At 35.5% G+C, this 22,103-nt stretch overlaps 1 protein-coding gene across 1 annotated transcript in view; it reads right to left on the bottom strand.

The window, feature by feature from the left end:
* The window catches only part of Diaph3 (diaphanous related formin 3), a 479,227-nt gene that overhangs the window by 88,789 nt on the left and 368,335 nt on the right, over positions 1-22,103 (bottom strand). Inside the window, exons 26-27 of the mRNA XM_010636939.2 lie at positions 18,184-18,279; positions 17,647-17,706 (exon numbers count right to left, since the gene is read on the bottom strand). Of these exons, the coding sequence (XP_010635241.1) occupies positions 17,647-17,706; positions 18,184-18,279 (156 nt within the window). The remainder of the gene's footprint in view (positions 1-17,646; positions 17,707-18,183; positions 18,280-22,103) is intronic.

Raw genomic sequence — 22,103 nt, forward strand, 5'->3', positions numbered from 1 at the left:
TTTAGTGCTGGGGATTGAACCCAGGACCTATAGCCCTAGCCCTTTTTTCATATTTTATTTTAAAAGAGGGTGTTGTTAACTTTGCCAGGCTAAGCTTAAACTTAAGATCCTCCTGTCTCAGCCTTCCAGAGTGCTGGGATTATTCTAATCTAGGCCATCTCCTTAGAAATCTTTTACTTTTTAGCTATTTAACTAATTTAAATGCACAGCAAACCAAAGAGATCTCCATTAGCTGATATTTTCTGATTTATATTCTTACAAAACAGGAAGTAAACACAACTTCTTTCTCCACTTTATCTATCGTCTTCTGTGATACTTCTAAGTGCATCTTCTGCTCCAGAAAAAGTAATCTCCGGATTCCATTCAAAGATGGGCAATTTACTGAAGTGATTTAAAGTATGGAATCTGCTGCCACAGATCTGAGCTCAATTTCTGGCTCTACCATTTATCAGCTTTATGACTTGGGGTAAGTTATTAACCTTCCTAAGCTTCAGTCTGAAACAATGTAAATAATGGAACAACAGCATCTAACATACAGTAAGTGGTCCAACATTATTCTTAGAAAGTCTTATCTTTCTGAAATAATTCCTACACAGTTCACTACTCATATCAAGGGCAATTGAGTTCCTCAGTTTCTACCATTAGCAACTCACAGACAGAAATTCTGAATTTGAATTCTGGTGATGTCACTTATTAGCTATCATCATCTGCAAAAGCACTTTTTTTCAGCAACAAAAATAGCACATCGAGAACGAAAATCTTTCTGAAAAATTAGCTCTAACTTGTAAAAACCAAAGGTTCTGTATTAGCTCCTGCAGTCACAGAAGGTGGCATCTTTGTATCACATTATCCGTCACACAAACCAAACCTAAAATCCCTTACTGTCAGTTCCTTAGTTAATTGACTCTCAAACCTTACTATTTATGTGACTTGGTGCTATGGGTCTACTGTTGCTAGGTTCTACTGAGAACTTTCCATATATGACTTGATTTTAATCTTTATAACATATTAGGGATAGAGTGGTTATGAATTCATCTTATGGATGACAAAAATGAGGCACATGAAGCAAAAAACATTTAGCTACACACCTAGTAAACTGGCAGTCTGTACTCTCAAATTTCTATTGCACACAGGTATATAATTAAGATTATTATATCCTGAACTATGAACTATAAGTTTAAAGCTTAGTTTTTGGCTTTAAATGCTTATACATTGTTATTCATGCAGCTCATATTTATATATTCTATTTAGAATTAAAACTACATGGAGTCAGAAAGTGTACTCATTTTCAATTATTTAAAAGTCACAGAATTTGTTTCAATACCATACAACTTCTAAGTACTAAATAAATGTTCATTGATAATAAAGAAAATGTGCATGGCTAGGGCAAAGTCAAAGTAGTATCAACCACATGTGGAAATAATTTGTAATAAAATTATAAAATACTAAAACTTAATGAGCATAGTCTCAATTAGGAAATAGAAAATCTGCTCATTAAACTTGTAGATGTTACTTAGTTGGGCAGGGGTTAAATGCTTTTAAAGAAAGAAATTGAATTTAAAATGACCTTGATAGAGTAGAGAAATGGTTCATCAAAAACATGATGAAGTTCAATTAAGACAAGAACAAAATGGTATATAAGGAACCCAAAAAGTGAACCACGTGAATTTAAAAAGTGAGGGTGTGTGACTTGGCACATTGATACAGGGGAAAAAGGAAAAACAAAACAAAACAAAACAAAACAAGGGGCTGCACAAATGAAACAAACTGATTATTTGTTGCCAATACGGATGATTTTTATGTTTACCTAAACATAATTGGCTTGCAATTCAGACAGCACATTAAAAATCACAATGAGAATTTTGAAGATATCATGTCCAGGCCTCATTCTAGAGAAAATAAGTAAGAATATGTGGAGATAGGGCTCCTTTTTGCCATTTCAGAACTCTCTATGGTGATTAAAGTCGAGAACTGAGGGAACATACCAGTATACCAACAACTGTAACAATAATATTATTTTTGCACAAGATCAGATAATGAGATACATGGTCCACAGAGAAAAACTATTTAATAAAAAAATCTAATATCAATTAATGATGATTCTAAGTACTCAGATGATCTAGATCTGATGCTCTCAAATTGTTGCTCAAAGACAAGCAGCATCTGGGAAATTTTTAAGACAAATCTTTTCTCCCTTTGACCACAAATGTGCTGAATCAGAATCCTGGGCCACCAGAATCCTGTGTCTTGACATTGTCACTTCCCCAGGTAATTCTGATGTATGCTATCATTGGTGAAACAGGGCTGTATGCTGAGTTTGTTTCCTCTTGTAATTACAGAATTATTAATATGCTTCATTTTGTAAGCACTTCAAATTCTTCCTAAAAATAAGAATATAAAGGATAAATTTTTTCAAAATTATAACCTATGAATAGCTTCACTGTTGAAATACCTTTTATTAAAAAGATTCATGTGCTAATTTCTATAAAAATAAGGTAAAATTGCTGTTAAAATAGTCTGAATGAAAACTTAATTAAGTTGGTTGGCTCAGTTTCTTATCTTTCAACTGGCTCTGCTGGCATCGAGTGAAAGAAATTTAGTCAAAAGTATCCTTGTAGGTGCATTAAAGCTCTGCCTTTATACCAAAAGTCCCAAGGAAGGAGTTATGAGGCCATCTCACATCCCACCCACACCTTAACAGTTTATGTGCCATTGGGATTTAGATCTGTGTCTGATATCCATCACTGTATCTCTCCCAAGAACATCATAAGCTGATAGCATTTTTCCTCATTAATAGTCAAAATATATAAAACTACTCCTCGACTGCAAATATTAAAAAAACCATTGCAAGCAACTAATTTCTCAGAGTGGAGAAGTAAGACACAGGAAATAGTTGCACTAGAGTTTCTGATTCTTGCTGAATGGATGACACAGGTTGGTAAGAAATACTGAGGGTTTTCTCCCTTCTCCCATTTCTGGTCCCTCTGTCCTTCAATTTTTATCAGTTATATATAAAAAAATGGAAAAATGTAATATAACAATAAAAATGTAAAACAATGAGATGCCATTATGTCTAATTGGTAAAAAAAATCCTGCAATATATCTAGTATTGCTGTTTAAGAAAAGGACACTGCCACAGGCTACTGGCAAGAGAACACTTTAATATAAATCCAGTGATAGTGAACCTTTTAGACGAGTGCTCAAATTGCAACCTAAAACCCAGTTATTTATCACAAAGTGCTTATTTATCACAAACCCACTTATCACAAAGTGCCAAAACTGCAATTAAACCTGAATACCAAGGTTTCAGTTCAGCAAAACAACTCATACATTAACATTTTTTATCTTAAAAACAAATGATATGTGTGCCATAGGTTGTCACCACTGGTATAATCTATTCAATCTACCCAGGTGAACGCAGGGTTATATATAAAAAGCCTTCAGACTGCTTATATCTATTAACTTATTCTGAAGAAGCAGTCCTACTTACAATGGTAAATATTTCAAAAAACCTTCAGAAGTCAGACCCTAGGGCAGCTGGCTAAATAAGTACTATTCTTAACACAGGACTCTATGCAGCCATTGCAACACCGTTAAAAGAGGAATTTGGGCTCTCTGCAAAAGACTTATAACCCAACTTATGCTCAGCATGTCTCAATTTTAAAATGTAAGTAATGTTTATAAGTGAGTAGTTAGGTTATAGGTAAGTTTTATTTTCTCCTTTTAACTTTAGTGCATTTTAAAAATATTCTACTATTAACAGATGTTTCCATAATCAGGAAACTCAAATGCATTGGTTTCTAAACAGATTCAATGTATACTTTACTTTTAATGGGCGTACTTGATCCCAAAGGGCAGCTCAATTGGTTTAAAGGTAGGAATCAAAATAGCCTACATACTAAAAATGCTATATTTTAGATTTTGGTTATGTCAATTATAGATGCCTAGTCTAAAAATGATAAAAAGGAAACTCGAGGTCTAAAAGAATAACACTTATTTCCTTAGTACAATACTATGTCCTACAGAAGAGGCATGCCAAGTGACAGACTGAATGGTGTGCACTCAATAAGCTGCATGATCTTTGACTCCCATTCAGAGGATCAATATTTGAAAAATATGTGTAGCATCTACTTCATATTAAGTCTAATTTAAAACTACTTTAATATGATAAAAAATTTGGTCTTTGACCATAGTACAGATTTTTCTGAGACATTTAAATGAAAGCAATCATCTTGGGCAAAAATATATACATTTATTTGCTTAATTCTGGACCTAACTCATTGTAAGGTTTTAGGGGTTATGTAAAGGACTTTATTTTTGGTAGTAGACCATGTGCTTAAACGAATGTTGATAATTAAAAAAGTTATTCAAATTTACCACAGGATTAAATTTAAATGTAAGTTGGGTAAATTTTGAAAGATGATAACAGAGTTAAAGATCTTAGAGCAGAGCATAAGAGTGGAGACCAGAGCAGAAGAAGAGCATATGACTGGCCATATGGGACTACAGCAGGGAAAAAACACTTTTCAAACAGATAAGGAAGGGCCCATGGGCATTGAAACAAACCTCAAATAGAGGGGTACTAAGCAGGATATTGGAACTGCTCACAAAATAATAATTTGGTAATTAAACATGTAGAAGACAGAGTAAATGTGTACCTCGTTACTGACCTTCAGTTTCAAGTTATTTCACTACATATCCTGAGCAGATGGTGTCTTTTTATATTTAAGCAAGAAAAGTGAATGGATGAGTGGAAGAGAAAGTATGCTAATGAAATGGAGGGTAACAGGCCACGTCCAGTTTCCAGTGAGGAGCCCAAAGAAAGACGAATGTACAAGACGTGATGAAAGCCCTAGACTTACTAGAGAGGAAGCTACTACCAAAGGCTGCAAGCTCCCTGGAGCTGTCTTGGCCCCACACAATTGTACTGGATTTCTTTTAATGCACCAAGATGAACAGTTATTTCTGCTGGCATATTAAAAAAAAGCAATATATTCATCATCTGATAAGGTGCTCAATGCTGAATCAAATGAATTGTAAAGGGTCTTTTTAAGAACTCTTTCTTCCTGCTTTGGGATGGGGGAAGCCTGAGATACAGAATGAAATAGGCTTTCCCCAACAGATAAAATGGCACTTTGGATTAAATAAAACTTTGTTCATAGTTTATCAAACACAAATTTAAGAACTCCTTAGAGTAGCTGTATTAAAAAGATGCGAATAATAAAATGGCTGATAAAAATTTCTTAGCTGTTTCATATATTCTTAGCTTTTAAATTATATAGACTGAGTTAAGGCTGGTCAACACTAAATACAAGATATTATTAATACTTTTAATGTTAAATCTAAACAATATTTACCAGCTCATCATTAATTGTGGGTATGTTGGTAAATGAAGATTATATTTTTATTTGCATATCTTATTAGTACTTTTCTGCTGCATAAAAATTTTATTGGATAAGTATGCACATATAATTTACTAAGCCTAATTATCATATTTCAAAAAAAAAGTAGCCATACTTTTAGCTTTCAGGATGCAAAAATGGGCTAGGTGAGGATAAAAAAGTCAATATATGAGGAGAATAGTGATGGTCTATTCTGTTCTTTAGTATATTTCAGTGTTTCTTTTTCATTATTCCTCCAGAGATTGGGATGCAACAGTTCCTGTAACTAACCCAAAGAGGTTTGACAGATAGAAGGATATTGCATATGTGATGAAATGATCATGTACACAGATAGCAAGTAATCATCATTATTTTTTCTAATATTGCTAATAAATGGAAAAACTTTCAGCTAAATATTGCCTTATCACAGAAAGGTATATCACGGCTAACACTAGTAATTCCTAATCAGGAATCAATGGTTATTGTAGCTTTCTTAATGCGTGTTAATCTTGGCTCAATTTATAGACTCTTTAAATAGAAAAATGTTTAGTATTTGTCCTTTTTCCTAGACTCCACAATAAGCAGTGACACCAGTCAAAGCAGTGTCACCAGTGACACCCTCCAAACCACAAATACTTCTAATACAAGTTATATCCAAGAGAACAGTGTAATATGTAAAGCCACTTGATTGACTGATCGATTTAGTGTACTGGGGATTGAATGCAAGGCCTTGTGCCTGCTAGGTTAGGACTCTGGCACTGAGTCGTATCTCCAGCCTTTTAAATTTTTAGACAAGGGATTGCTAAATTACACAGGCTGGCCTCAAAGCTGCCATTTTACTATCTTAGCCTCCTGAGTAGCTGAGATTACAAGCATGTGCCACCAACCTCACACCTGCCTTCTATTAAGTCACCTTTTAAAAAAAGTCTATGATTTTAACTAACATCAAAGTTTCAAAATGCTAATTTCATCCCATTGTATTCCTTACAAAGGATTCAACTGATGGAGATTAGTTATCAAGTTCTTATGCACCACTGGAAGGCTACTTTTGCTCTAAAAGGCAAAAGAAAGAGTGGTACTTGATTTTTCTCTATTGCTCATTTCTGTCATTTTTCTCTCACGTTAAGAACAAGGCACAAAAGTAATTCACAAATGTGCTGCAGAATCACTGACCAATGTTATGTATGGAACACACAAAAAAAGGCTACAAACATGTCTGTTTCATATGGAAAAGAATATTCTGAGCTAGAGGTACTATCATTTTCATGCTTACCATACCCCTTCATTCCCTAGGAATACGCATTAAAGAGCCACTGGATTTTTAGATCATATAAAAATGGTTAAGTTGAGAGCTAGAAAAGAGAGTCCTTTAGATTCATGTGCTATCAGAAGAGAGAAAATTAAGAGAAAAATTAAAAAGAAATATAATTTGTGTTTCAGGAGATAAGATAATCAACAAAAGATATTCTGGCTTCTAGGAACTGTATATCTTAGGAAAGATAAACCTAATAGGCTCATACAGCTACTGGATGGAAGCTTTAGCTCCTCAGAGCTTGCGTCTTTCCAAGGTATGTTTGCAACACAGCATTCCCCAGAGTTGAGGGAGAGGGAGAAAGCACGACAGGTTCCTTAAGATGAAAGTTGTAGGGCCTAAATCTAATCTTGTTAGTGACGTACCATCATTTCTGCCATCCTTAACTGGTTACGGACTAACCCAGGACCTGCTGGGGTAGTAAATTATATAATAGAGTCAATACCAGGGCATGCTTGTCATTGGGTATCTTCCTGGAGTCTGGCTGCCACAGTGTTCCTATTATTATGGCTATTTAAAATAGCACCCAGGGCTATGTCAAGCAGTATATTATAATTATATACCACTTTTGTTTTTGCTAAAGTTAATAATTGCCTCCTCTTATTCTCTTGGTGGCTATCACTAAAACTTTCCAAACTTGTTCCTACAACAGTTTGTTACAATTATACTTGTGGCCATTCAGGTGATCTGGTTTATGCCCCACACCTCCATTGTCCCTGCTATGGTTTGAAGGGTGTGTCCAACTCAGGTTGAAATTTAAATGCTATGGGAACATTATCAAGAGGTGACACCTTTACAAGGTGACAGGGCCATGAAACCCCTGTCTTCCTGAATGGTTAATACTATCATCACAGAAGTGTTCTTTGTAGTGGGAGTAGGTTCCTTAGACAGAAGAAGCTTAGCCTCCTTCTGTCACGCTAACTCTGCCCTTCTGCCACAGGAAGACATGGTTAGAAGGCCCTCCATCTTGGACTTTCCAGCCTCCAGAACAGTGAGCAACTACATTTCTGTTCATCAGACCAAGCTAATGAACTCCTGTTTTTTTCTTAAATATTCCATTATCTCTAAGAAGTATTCTGTCATAAGACTAACTCCTGTGTATGAAGAACTGAGTTGTGGAAGGCGTCAGAAGAGGACTTCACGATTCTTTTCTATTCTTTCCTGTTGAAGACCTTTCTGTCTTCACATAATCCCTAATTTCAGTGGAACACCATACCAGAGTCATTAGCAAACCATTTCCAAAAAATAACCCTTTCTTAACTCTGATGGGTAAAGGAAGGGGAAATGACTTAAGGCAGAACAGCATCAGGGTTAAGGGTCAGGGTGTGGAAGCTAGACTCCCTGGATGAAAGCTGAATGGCCTCATCCAGTCTCCTAGCTTTCTGCTTCAGACCTTGCTTTGCTCCTTCTGTAAGTGGCCTAAGCCCTCGGTGTCATTCTGACTACATTTGAAAACAGGGTCTTTGCTGAAGCAATCAAGTAGAGACAGGGAGATACCAGCTTAAGGTGAGCCTTAATCCAGTGATTGTATCCTTATGAGACCGAGATGCCTGGAGAAACACCATGGGATAACAGAGGCACACAATGGAGCAATGCAGCTGGCAATGCAAGAAACACCAAGGACAGGTTTTAGGAAGAACTTTGTGGATATCTTAACTTTAGATTTCTACTCCAGACTGGAAGACAATAAATCTCAGCTGTTTTAAGCTCCTAAGGTTGTGGTAGTTTGTTATGGTAGCCCTAGGAACGGAACATATCTGGATGCATTATCATCTCCTTTTTGTTTTTAAGTATTGCTGTTTTAACTTAAGGTTATCTCGACTCCATGGAAGTTGAGAATTCTTGTTCTGACTCCCTCCCCTGGTGTCTGTATGCTGATTCGCAAAGGAAAAAGAAGGCAAACATCTATAGCATATTTTGAAAACAAAAGTCTTTATAATCTTTCAATTTTTCAAGTTTTTCTGTCAAACTAGTTCATATTACTTCTTGCATTTTAAGTGTAACACAGAAAATAATTATAAGAAAGTTTTAATCTCACATCACTATAGTAGTTTTGCATACAAGTGCCACTTTGCTCAAGTGTTTACAATAATTTTCTAGTCACAAATACATCACAGAAGAGAGATGAAGTACAAAGAATTGGGAAGAGCTAGCATGCTCTGAATTTACTGATATCTACTCAATTTTAGGGATTATACTAAAGAACAACACAGTTTTAGTCTTCCAGTTTGCAAAGCACATAGTATAATTTCTCTTGTTACATCTGGGGAAAAAGAAAGTTAAGGTTTAAATAACCTGCCACAGTCAGTGCTATAGTTTAGATGTGGAATGTCCCCAAACAACCATGTGGCAAAGGCTATTGAAAAGTGGCAGAAAATTTTAAGTGAGGTCTAGCCATGTATGGTGGTGCATGTCTGTAATCTTACTACTCTATAAGGCTGAGGCAGGGGGATTGGAAATTTAAACCCAGGTAGGCAATTTAGTGAGACTCTGTCACAAAAAAATTAATTAAAGGGTAGGGAACATAGCTTAGTAAAAAGGCCCTGAATTCAGTCCCTAGAGCTAACAAATTAATAAACAAAATAAAAATTATAAAATAAAAAGTTTAACATCCAGTGTCATTTTCTTAGGAGATTTCAGATAATGTAGATAGTTATGCCTGGAAAAAACGCAGCTGCATTAGAGGTCCTGCTATATCTGATACAATGTCAGAGGTGACACGGCTGTAACACAACAGCAAAGAAATGGTGTACGATATTCCAAGAATTTTTATCATTTTCCTAAAAATACAACCATTTTTAAGTACAAAATATCTTCAAAAGCTGTAATGCTTTGGCTGGCCTGGTGTTCTGAAGCCCTTTCGGAATGCCAGTCTGTCCACTCACTGACAGACACTACAGTCAAATGTGGAGATTAATTTTAGAACCTTTAGGCTATTGAGGACCATCTGTCCTTTGTCACAGTGTCTGAGAAGCTCCTTGGCTACTTCCCTTAAGCCTTCAGACTACTCTCACTACAACAAGAATTCAGTTCGCTTTTCAGCTAAGCCAATGACGCAAAAATTATTTTGTCTCCTTGACTGGTTTCTTCTCACATTCCTTAGATGGGACATGCCCTTCAAGGCCTTTGCTGCCTCCCTTACTCAGAGTCTACCACTTTCAGGAAGAGATCTTACATCTCAGTTCCTAGAAGACAGATGTTACCACTTGAAACCTCCAAATGTCCTTAATATTCGCTCCTACTTGTAGTCCAACTTTCCTCCATTGTGCCGTCTGCTCTCCACACCTTCACTCAACTGCTCACCCCTCAGGAACGTTAGCCTCACACTGCTCCCCTAAATCTCAACACCTCCACACGAGAGAGAGTTCCCTTCCCAATGCAGACAGTAAAGCCTCTGTGCATGAAGGGCAACGAAACAGCACATTCCTTTCAGTCCAGTCAATGCCCAGCCTTTCCTCTACTGGTCTTTCTGAACCTGTGGCTCTGCTGACTATTCTTTCTCTTGGCCTCTCTTGTCACTGGTGGTTTCTGGGGAGGCTGCTCCTCCCTAGGCTCCTCTGTCTCTTTCTGCTTCTTTTGAGTTACATAACCTATAAGCCCTGTCTGCCTTCCGGCTTGAGAGCTGCAGCAAGTATATATCTTCCTCTCTCCATGCTCAGTGAGGCTCCGCAATTGTATCATTTTAGTGAGTGTTAGCTATTTATACAAAACAATTTGTTACTAAAATTGTAGTAGAAACTAAAGTTGTAAAAGAAACAGATTCAGAGAGGGTCAAAAAATTCAAAAGATCCTAGCGATTATTATTATTATTTGGTACTGGGGAGTGAACTCTGGACCTTGTGCTTGCAAGGCAGGTGGTGGAAACCACTGAGCTAAATCCCCAGCCCAGATCATAGTAATTATAATCCAACAGAACACAACAGAACAGGGGATATGTTGGTCATAACAAGTACTTCAAGGAAGTCAAGGACATCGCTCCCTTATATAACAGTTCTTTATCTTCTCACTACACTTATTCCAGCCTTCAGTTTATATGAATGCTCATTAAATGGAAGGTATTTGCTATTTCTTGGTAATTGTCCTTTTATAATAACTTGAAGTTTTCACTTCTTGAGAATTTTCTGACTTTTCATGCTCAAGAGCCTGTTCGATAATGATGACAAAAGGTTGTCCTGCCCTGACTATAAAATTAGAAAAGAAAAGCTTTTCCTGTCTCTGCCCACAGGGCATCCTTACCTAGGCAGGAGCCCTGCTGAGCCTATTCTTCCACTACATAGTAAACACAATAAAATGAATAAATTGAATAAAATGTGAAATCACCCAAATTGTTTTACATTCCTGTCCTAGAAAAATCTCTGTAAAATATTTAAGTCTTTTGACAGTTACAGGTAGCATTTGATTCTGCTTGAAAGCCCAAGTGTAAGGGTGTCAAAAACAATTAGGATTTTAATATTTTAATAGCTCTCTTTTCCTAGATTATCAGGTGGGCACAAATTCATCAGAAAGAATAAAAATGTTCTGAAGAAAATAAGCCACTGACACTTAGAAAAAGCATACTATTTCCTTATGCTTTTTCTACTTCAATATAGAATATAGGAACTGTACTGTATACCTAAAAAGTACCAATAAACTCAATGAGCGAAAAAAGTAGAATAAACAATAGTTCTCTAGACAAAAACTGTTTTGTTGTTGTCCTCAGTGTTTTGAAAGAAGCCTCACACAATTAATGCTCAGTAGACACCACTGAAAACATTAGAAGTTTTCTAATTCTGCTTTAAGCCACATTCATACTATTTGGGTAAAGGTTGAGAAATAAGGGGTCCCATAACCTGGGTGGATTGGGGTTGGTGGCTATCTAGGACACTTTGAAAAATGCACACAATGCCTGCCTCATATGTTTCCCTTAGAGTTACTTTGCAGAGAAATATGCTAATTCAAAGAAATCTAGCTTTACATTTAATTCTGACTTCAAATCTTAAGAGTGGCAGAGCAGCTGTGCCTGAGGCAATACAATCTTATTTCTATAAAAATCTCTCAAAGCTCCATGTATAAGTGGAAGAGCAAAAATAGATAATCAAACCCAAATTAAGGCTATTAAGAATTGATTTAGTGTAAGGATAATATAGCAAGATTTTGTTTAGGTTATGGATGTTCACTAAAAATGTGTAATACTTGTTTGCCCAAAATTTTGATTATGTTTTATCTTATTTTGTCACAGTTAAATAGTTTTATCATTAGGGTTTTTAAATGCATATAGTTTATAGAATTCTTTCTGATTACTCTATATCCATTTAGCGGGGAAAAAAATCCCACTGTACTACTTAATGAAAAGAGAGCCAACTAATGAGGATGCAATCAAACTGCAGGCAGATGCACCATGAGGAGTGGCCAAACAATTCATATTAGTGAAATCTTTGTCACAAAAGGTTAATGAGTATACAGGGGAAAAGAAGTCCCAAGGAGAATAGGAATTAACATACCTTGAAAAAACATTAGTCATTCAGTGGTATACCAGAGGTGATAAGGAAAACAATCAAGAAAAGGAGAAATATGAAGTGCTGAAATGCTTCTTTCAACCTTCATGATATAGGTTACACTACTGTGCAATTTCCCTCCTTGTTGATCTAGTTTTTGCCTCTCTCAATTTGTTATTCATCCTACTTCATTCCTAATGTTCAGTCATTGCCTGAGCCCATTCCAAAGGTCCAGACCTCCACTCTTCCTTCTCATGTTTGAGTTTCCCTTACATAATTCATTAGCTTGTGCAGCATCAGCAATTCTCTGTGTGTGCTTCTTGACCTAACACTCTTGGCCTGGATTCTTTCCTCAAACCTTAGTCTACCCTTTCCTTTTCACCCTTTTCCCCTCCCTTATAGCAGACATACATTGTCACCAATGTAGCTAAGAAGTTCTTTTAATTCTTGTTTGTCACTTCACTTCCAAACTACTCAGCCCCCTAATTTTTTATTCACTATCTCATTAGTCCAGATTTCATGGCCTTTCATCAGACTCAGTATACTTTTCCATAAGGTCCTTTTCAACAAGGCCACTTGATTCATGAACATCTAAACATCCTAGTATGCTCCTCATAAAAAAATGCATTAACATTTTTATTATCTTTGCTTAAAAGATGTACTTTTAGAATACTTTTAACAGGCTACAAAAAATTTTTAGGTTTGGAGCACATTGTGTTGAATAAAGAGGTAACACCTTGCACTCATTAGCATATGTATTTTTGCGGGGGTAGTACCGGAGATCGAACTCAGGTCCTTGTGCTTGCAAGGTGGGCTGCAGAACCACTGAGCTAAATCCCTGGCTCTGTTTTGTTTTGATACTTTACTTGACTAAGTAAGGAAAAGAAATTTAAAAAGTAGCCTTAAACTTCTAAGGAATAATTTCATCAAGAGGGAATCCTACTTTCCTCATCTGATCCAACAACCTCTGAAGTCTACCTAGACAAGTGATCAAATAGCTCCTTTTGATGACAGATAACATGTAAGGGAGGAGATGAAAGGTGGTTAGCCCTTCACTGCCCAGTGACCCCTTAATGGAATGCCTATTACAATGGAACACAGTGAAATGTGTTCTCTTCAAATTCTTGTTCCTTGAAGTTTCTGCGTAACATATATGAATTTCATGGAAAAATTCAAAAATCTAAATCTTCTGCATAAATGGGTTAAATGCCTTTATAGCTGTATCTTTAGCACTCTTCGATATATATTGATTGTTTTAGGTAAGACTAAACAGAAACAGGTGTGTTCATTTAACACATTCTCACTATAAGCCCACATGCCAGGAGCCAACCCAGCTAAGTACTTGAATTACAGCTGAAAGAAACCTAGACATCCTCCATTATTTTGCTGTCTCCACCTCTCATGGAACTCATGAGTAGTGTGGGAGAAGGACAGTGAATAAGAAAGTTTAAAGGACAGTAGGTGTGGCAGAAGGAAAAGACTGGCATGACACTAGAGGTCACAGCTCTCCAAGGTTAAGATGGGGTTCACAAAGGCCCTTCTGACATAGTGGCACATGCTGCTTCAGTTTTTGGCCTCATTTCTACCCATTCTTCAAAACCCAGCTTGGATTTCAGGTCCTTATAGAGGCCAAGTCTGCACTGTCCTCACAAAGCCTAGATGTGTCTTTATCTTGACAAAATTTTGTGTTATATCTCTATCCTGGCATAGACCAGATGTATGGGAATTACAATGTGTTTCCCAAGTAGATAATGCACTCTGGCATGGTATCCCTGTATGTTAAGTGTATTAAATTTTGTTGAATAAATAAAGATTTAGCAAGGTGAAATAACAAGTATTTAATTTCCGTCTTGATGCTTGTGTTAGTGGCCAAGGCAAAAGATAAAAGTAGATAAAAATTTTAGCCAAACTATTTGGGGCAACAGTTTGGAGCACAGGGTAAGGGATAGATAACTGAGTGTCTAAGACTTCGCTGCTTCTGAACCCAGTGAGTTACAAAAGTTAAAATCAATGTATTAAGATATATATTGGAACATTTTAGCCCCAAAGTCTCAGAGGATATTTTACCAGGATTTTTTTTTTTTTTTTGGATCCTGAAATTTAAAAAAAATCTCTGTATGTATAAAAACAACTAAGAAGTTTGGGGCTATAGTTATGGTTTTAAAAGGCACAGACAATACACCTGCAATAAAACAAATATATACAGATAATAAAAGATTAAAATTCCAGCTAATAAGCTTAAATTGGGGCTTTGGACATATATAGTCACATCTTCTATGTTCTTTCTAACAGACCAAAAATTTATTAAAATTAATATAGCTGTTTTAGTACTAATTTTACTAAAAGAAATAAACAGTGGTCATAATTAATTCCGGATTATTTTTATAATCCAAGCCTCAGACAATGAAAACAGTGCTATCTAGTGGCTAAATCTGGAAACGAGGTGAAGCACACTAGAGGCTGGGGAACTTCCAAAAAGTTACTTTTCAACATTTCAACTTTATGTCATGAGAAGAAAAAAGTATCAGCTTCTGGTGGGATAGGAGATCAGATGCTATTTAAACAGTTGTTTCCAGAGTATGACACTGTTATGTTTCATATCTAGATCCCCACACACTCCCTCAAGCCTCATGGGCTCCCAGGTGGGGCTCTTGGGAGGTGACTGGATCATGGACATGTGATATTCATTGGTGGATGAGTCCACTCACAAAGTTGTAATCAAATGGACACTGGGAGGTGAAACCTGACTGGAGGATCTCCCTGCCTGCTTCCTTGCTGTCTCTCTGTTTCCATGCTATGAGAGGTTTCTCCTCTGCCATGCTGCCCTGCCTTGGAGCCAGCCGACTATGGACTGAAACCTTCACAAACTGTGAGTTAAAATAAGACTTTCCTCCTTAGAGTTATGGGTGTCGGGTATTGTCTGGGCAATGAGAAAGTAACACAGACAGACATAACAAAGAAGTTAAGAACTTGGACTTTGAAGTCAGCCCAGCCTGGATTCAATACTTGGCTGTAAGACTTTATTTTAAGCAATCTATCAGATCTGTTTAATCTTTGATTGTTTTCAACTATAAAATAGAGATAAAAAGTGAACTATTTTAGAGTTACTGAAAAGATTAAATGGCTGATGTGTTTAAAATATTCAGCATAGCGCTTGGCATTCAGTAAGCCAAAGAGCTCAGGAAAAATTAGCTTATTATTAATCCTGTTAATAATATTATTATTTTACTTATGTAAATTAGGAGATATAATTTAAAATAATTACAGTCTTACAAATCTTACAAATAGATTATGAGATTAGTATCAATAAATGTACTTCTAGATAATATAAATGTGAGACATTCACTTTAAGTATATGGAGGCAAACTAAAAAGTAAAATAGATTTGATGTTATATAATAATTGCACAGTTCAGTATAGGGTTAGTGTTTTTACTGAAAGCAAAGTCATGTTTAGAAATAGATTATGAAGTGATCTCTGAAATATCATCATATTCTATAAATAATCATGACCCTTTTTGCAATAGATATTTTCCTTAACCAAATCATACAGTTTTCATAACACCTAGACTAATAAATATATAGCTAATTCCTAAAGATAAATTTCATCACTTGGATTTCTTTCTACTTGGTTACAAATGTAAAAGAGAAACACAACAAAATAAATGGAAAAGAATTTCTAAAAATATTTTCATTTATTACATTTAAATTGGAAAAGAGAAACTGATCATTGTGAAAAATCGTTCACTTGCCACAAAGCCTACTGGCTTTACTATAAAAATAGCCTTAGATTCTAACATAGTATATATATTAGCTTAACAGAAATGCAATGTTTATCTTTTTTATACAATGAAAGATATAGCATAATTTATAAGTGATTAGAACACAGCTATTATATCACAGACATTTTTCTAACATTGTCATAGGAGTACTATTGGTTCCTTAAGGCTGGTGTACAAAAAAGTACTTTAAATAAACTTCCCCTGCATAATCGCTAAAACATTTATTTTAAGAGCATCCTAAGTATTATATAATCATTATATCTCAATTATTTAATGTATAATCATTGTTCTTTCATGTCTTATAGTGAGGGGTGAGTTGTTTCTCTTATCAATGATAAAAATAATGGAAGTATCAATATGTAATAAAAAGAGACGTACAGTAGGAATTAGAGAATTGTGTTATTGTCACAGCTGTGTCACTACCTCTGAACTCTTGGGAAGTTTTTAGCCCCTCTAGTTTTCTGTTTATTTGTCTACTAAGCAAAATAATCTCTAAGGTCCAGGATAGTGCTATCTTCTATAATTTTTGCCATAATTTAGTATGTTAAATGGTTCAAAATCATAAACCTAAAATCAAGAATTACTTATTTAAAATGAACTTCCTGCTTTCCTCCAATTCTTTTGTTTTTTAAATTAAGCTTAAAGGTACATTTTAGGTATACAGTACAGTTACATTCATCATTGGGATCTTGTAGCTCTACATGACTTACCTTGGGTTTTATTTTTTCCCCATACCCCTGCTCTCCCTTCACCCCCTCCACCCTTCCCTATTTCAAAGACTTTGTTTCCATTTTTTCCTTTTCTCGTATTTTTTCTTTTCCCATCTTTCCTTTCCCCTACCCTTCCCATTTCCCCTACACCTTTAGTCCTTTTCTTCCATTTACCTCATTATTTTAGGTTACCTGGAAATGTGGTAAAACTTTCCTTTTCCATCACACAGGAATACTTACAGAGATTAACTCATTAATGTCCAAAAAAACCTCTGAATGAAATCTGTCAATTACTTTTCCATTTACAAATACGCACACATTTACAACACACTCACTCTGAATCATAGCACTCACGCGAAGGTAAGAAGAACTCAAACACTAGTGGTTCCTTGAACATAGGAACAGGGTTCCACGCAGGTAAATATGTCAGATTAGGAAAAGAGTTTTGAAAGCAGTCAGTCTTATACAAACATCAGAGATGAAGTTAATTCACCTTCTTTTCAGAAATTGTACCATGTCCTTCCACAATAATACCACAGGGATTTCATCTGCATTTATGATTTGGTTGAAATACAAGTGAAAATATTTCTAACTCTATTGGCAAAAATGCTACAGTAAATTGCTTCAAATTACATCTTGACATTTAGAAAATACACTATTTTCAAATGGCATTAATGAGAGCGAAGTGCTTTGAAAAGGTGTACTGGACAAGAGTGACTGGAAATGTGTGACCATAACTGCGAATCATCATGATAATAAAGCACCTATTCACCCAAGATCTGGAAAGAAAAACCCAAGAAGCAACCTCAAGGCAATGATGTAAGAATGGAAAACGTGAGTACGCAGTCTCATAAAAAATATGCACATCAACACATTTGTACTTAGTTATACTGAAACTTGAGAATTTCACAAGAGCCTTCTAAAGTCACAGAACAACAGGATAAAAGTAGAATGAGAAGAACATGAAATTTATGTATAAGGTTTATTACCATGGTTACAAACTTTCAGAACAGGCCTCTGAGACATTGGACTGAGACTTTGCTGAATATCTGTTAAAAAAAATACAAAAGAAATTTAATATAGAGATCTGTTCATCTCAAGAAGTATGACAGTACTAGAAGTGCTTTCTCCAAGGTTAAGTGTTTCTGAAGGCAAAGGAATGCTTCACTACCCTGAAATACTTGAAGTGGTAATGTTATGACTTTTACTTCCCATTTAATTATGGTACTGTAAACTCCACTGGGACAAGGTACATATGGTTCTTTAGATGAGACTTGTCATAGTAATCAGGATTTTCTAGGTTCAGTGCATTGATTTGTTAATGTGCTACTGACATCAGCCAACTGGAATGACTATCTCTCTGACATTTGTCAGTGCAAAAGATTAAGCAAACTTATGAAACTTCTGAACAGTTGTTGCCCACAGCACTGCATTCTTGACACAAGACTTTAAAAGAATTAGGAGAAAAAAAGCCCTCTGTGGTAGTTCCGTAGAAAGTAAAACATGAAACAAGTACTGTGGTTCACCTTTTGGCTTCGGTGTCCTTTTTCTTCTGTCGCGGAAGGCAGCCCCCGACTGCAAGGCCTCCAGCAGACTATCCATCACCCCTGTCTCATCGCCCTCTGTGAAAAGAGATGCAGGGAATTCCATCAGCCCTGGAGGTTACCAAAGAAATGTCAAAGCACAGACAGAAACTGGTGATGGTACAGAGGGGAAAGACCAGATGCCAGGACTATGCCAGCAGTTTGAAAATTTTAAATGCTTGAACTTCTCATAAATCAGCTAACTTTTAATGAAATCTGTCTCATTACTGTTTGTGTTATTGTCTACCATGGAAGACAGAGTTATACTGATTCACTTCAGAGCACTGCTTTTATAGTGCAAAGGCACAATAAGTTTAAACTGAATGTGATCTACTCATATCTGTGTCTTGGGATATAATAAATCATATTTTCCTGGTAAAAGCATGTTGTTTTTTAAGGTATCTGTCTCTGTTCTAAAACTGACCAAGTGTAGGACAGCGTTTGGGTTGTTGTTATTGAAATTCTGCTGTGTGAACTTATCACATAAAATTACATTTCCATGCTAATTTTTCGAACATTCTAATGATTTTTTTATATCACAGAATTGTTCTGTCTCGAATGACACAGCAGTCACTGCAAATTTATATAGACTGTGTAATGTTTATCATCTATAAAAAATAAGTATTCAAAATCTAAAAGACTATGATTAAGTGATCTGTAGATAATTAAGAAAGGATGTAGGTATAGAACCAATTCTGTCTACAAATAACAGATTATATAATTTCCCACATATAGTTATCAGTGCTTAATATTATTCAAAAGAAGGAGGAGAAAATGCTTCAAAGAAGCTGTTGGCCTAATCCTAATTCAAGGAAACATTAAGGGCTTTTTTGTCCCTCTAAGAGAGGTTATTTGCAGGCATTCTCTATGAAACTGCATGGCTTGAATAACATTACATCTGAAATAATACAGAATTGTTTTCTTCTGACTTTGTATTCCTTTTTGAAACACATTCCCTTTATAGAGAATAGCTGACAAGTAAATGCAGTACAGTACAAATAGCACACTCATTTACAGTTTACAAACATAAATATAAATATGTATCAGCCACTTTTCCATCTGGTTCTGTTTCATATTTTTAGAAAAGTACTAAACTTTGTAGGTGTTATCAAAAGAGGTGGGTAAGAAACAGTATTTCAAGGCTGTTAATTTACACATGCATTTCATTCTAAATTGGCTTGTTGACTATTTTTAATTAACATACACTAAATATTTCAGACAGTTTAATAAGTAACTACCTATCTTTGAAAACTCATAATCAAACAAGTGAGTTTTTCCTGAAAAAAACTGCAGATAATGCCAAGTATTTTAAGGTTATGAGTACATTTCATTAGTAAAATATTTAAAAATCTAAAATTAAAGGTAACCTCACATACTTACAAAAGTGTGAAACTATAAAAAAACCTTCAAGTTGAAATTAAACAGAAATGAACATGTTATCATACTGATAGAATTAGCTATTAAAGAAGAAAAAAATAATCCAAGAAACTTTTAAACGTTTTCAACGGCATATTAATAGAAAAAAAAGCTAAAAAGAAAATCTGAACCTTCACCTTAGTAAATTTGTTGTTGGTAAAGGTGTTGCATAATAATTCTGAAAAACCTCGAGGTGTATAGTATAAGATTAAGCAAGGTAAATGTATGGTTATTGTTGTTAGCAAAAGTAATGCTAACTGCAGGAAAGGAAATACAAATCTGGAATAGGATGAAAAAAGGAAGAACCCTGAAGTACTGGACTGCGTTTACAGGAAGCAATTTAGGCTCAAGGTTTTAGAAAAAATACTTTCCCCAGCTTTGTGGACCAAAAGAGTTCAGAAACAATGATGCTACTGCATCAGTTAGCACACTGTCCTTCACATCTTGGCTTCTAAATACCAGTACTCAATTAAAGAAACCAGACAGAGAAATAGCCATTCTAGATCTGAGGCCAGGGAAGTACGAACTGAGTCAGGAACATAGGGGACGAAAAAAGTACTGAAAACAATAATAACAACAACAACAACCCTCCCCCCAAAACAGGATATGCCAAAAGGACAGATTAAAGGGTTGGTTTGGCTAAACTTAGTTCTACTAGAGCTTCAAGTAAATAATTATGAAAATGGATTATTGCACATTGGGAGAGGAAGAATTTTGTATCTACACTAACATTAAAAAACATAAAAATAGGGGCTGGGGATTTAGCTCAGTGGTTCTGCTGCCTCCCTCAGAAGCGCAAGGTTCTGAGTTCAGTACCTGGTACCAAAATAATTTAATAAAATTAAAAAAAAGGAGGAAAGTAGAGTATTATTTACAAAGGGGTGTCAACTAGAAGATGTCAAAGATGAGGGATATAAACAATTCAGATTACAATTCATAGTAAGAAATACGCAGGAATCACTGATGGTTGCAAAAAGTGTTGTGTGTAAGGCTATGAGGAAATAGGATATAGAAAAATGTGGTAGATACTACTTTACCCAAATAATCAAATTTGACATAACCATGATAGGATGCATTGCCATTAACTGCCTCCTGAAATGATAAACAACATAACCTCTATAATACTGCACAGAAATATCTAACCTGCCTCCAAATGTGATAAAACATATATATGGGGGAGTAATAAAAATACAAACATATCGGGAGTGAATATTTAAATTTCAAACATTTATCATAGTAAAGGCAAATTACTATTAATTCCCTTCAAAATGTTCCCCCTAGCTTCTAACACACTCAGCCCCATCACTCTTTCCACTTTCTGAAGCCATCCTCCAAGTTCTTTTACGTATCTTTAGTAGCTCTGTGTGGTTGCTGCAAAGTCATCAATTCAAAATGTTTCCTTCTCATAGTCATTTAAACTTTGGGAAGAGCCTAAAGTTGCACGGTACCAGATCTGATGAGTCAGGGGAATGAAGACCACCAAAATGTTTTCAGGAGCCTGCTTTTCCTTTGGATGGCATTTGACAGCCCTCAGTGCATTTGTTTCTCTCCTCCCAAAGCCACTCAAAAGAGGACTTCCAAAACTGCTCCAGGAAATGGCAAGGATGATAGGATAAAGGTATTCCAACTGAAGGAGTATTCTGAGGGAAATTAATAGCAGTATAATAAATTTTTATTTAAACATACAATATATTTTTTGATTAGTTCTTATAAATCAAAAGAAAGGGGTCTTTGGTGACACTGACAAGTGGTAAAAATCATGACTATCAGGTAAGACTGAGAAAGGTATAGCAAAAAGGAAGGGAAAGAAAATATTAGGAAATTATTCTAGATTACAGGAGACTGAAGGGATATGATATCTAAATATAGCAGTCTTTGATGAGCTCCTGGATTGTATAAAAAGTTATAAATGACATTATGTGGAAATTTGAATATGGACTGGATATTAGATAAGTAATTGTATCAATTTAAATTATCAGCATATTATGGCTACAAAGAATAGTTTCCTTGTTCTCAGGGGATAAATACTGGAATATTTAGACTCATTAAGCAACTTACTCACAGTCCCATGTTTTGTACTTCATGCCTTTGAGCATGCTGCTCTCTCTGTATAAAATCTTTCCCACTTCCTTCACTGAGGTAGCTCTTATCTTTCCTTCAAGGCAAACTTGTGAATCCTCTCTTGACCAATATGGGCTGAACTGGTGCCTTCTATGTTACAGTGCTATTAGTACATATAGCAATAAATCTTTTACAGTATTATACTGATTACTTGACTGCTTCTACCACTAGAGTATGAGCTCACTGTGGACAGGAATTATATATTGTATTTATCTTTCATACTTTAAAATGTGCTTATTACATAGGAGGTGTACAGTAAACAAATGTGATGACTAAATTAACAAACAAAGCGGTAAAATGGTCAGCTGGAAAGACTGAGCATGCAG

Source organism: Fukomys damarensis, unplaced genomic scaffold (genome assembly GCF_012274545.1).
Source record: "Fukomys damarensis isolate Sample0158 unplaced genomic scaffold, DMR_v1.0_HiC HiC_scaffold_38, whole genome shotgun sequence".
Classification (NCBI taxonomy): Eukaryota; Metazoa; Chordata; class Mammalia; order Rodentia; family Bathyergidae; genus Fukomys; species Fukomys damarensis.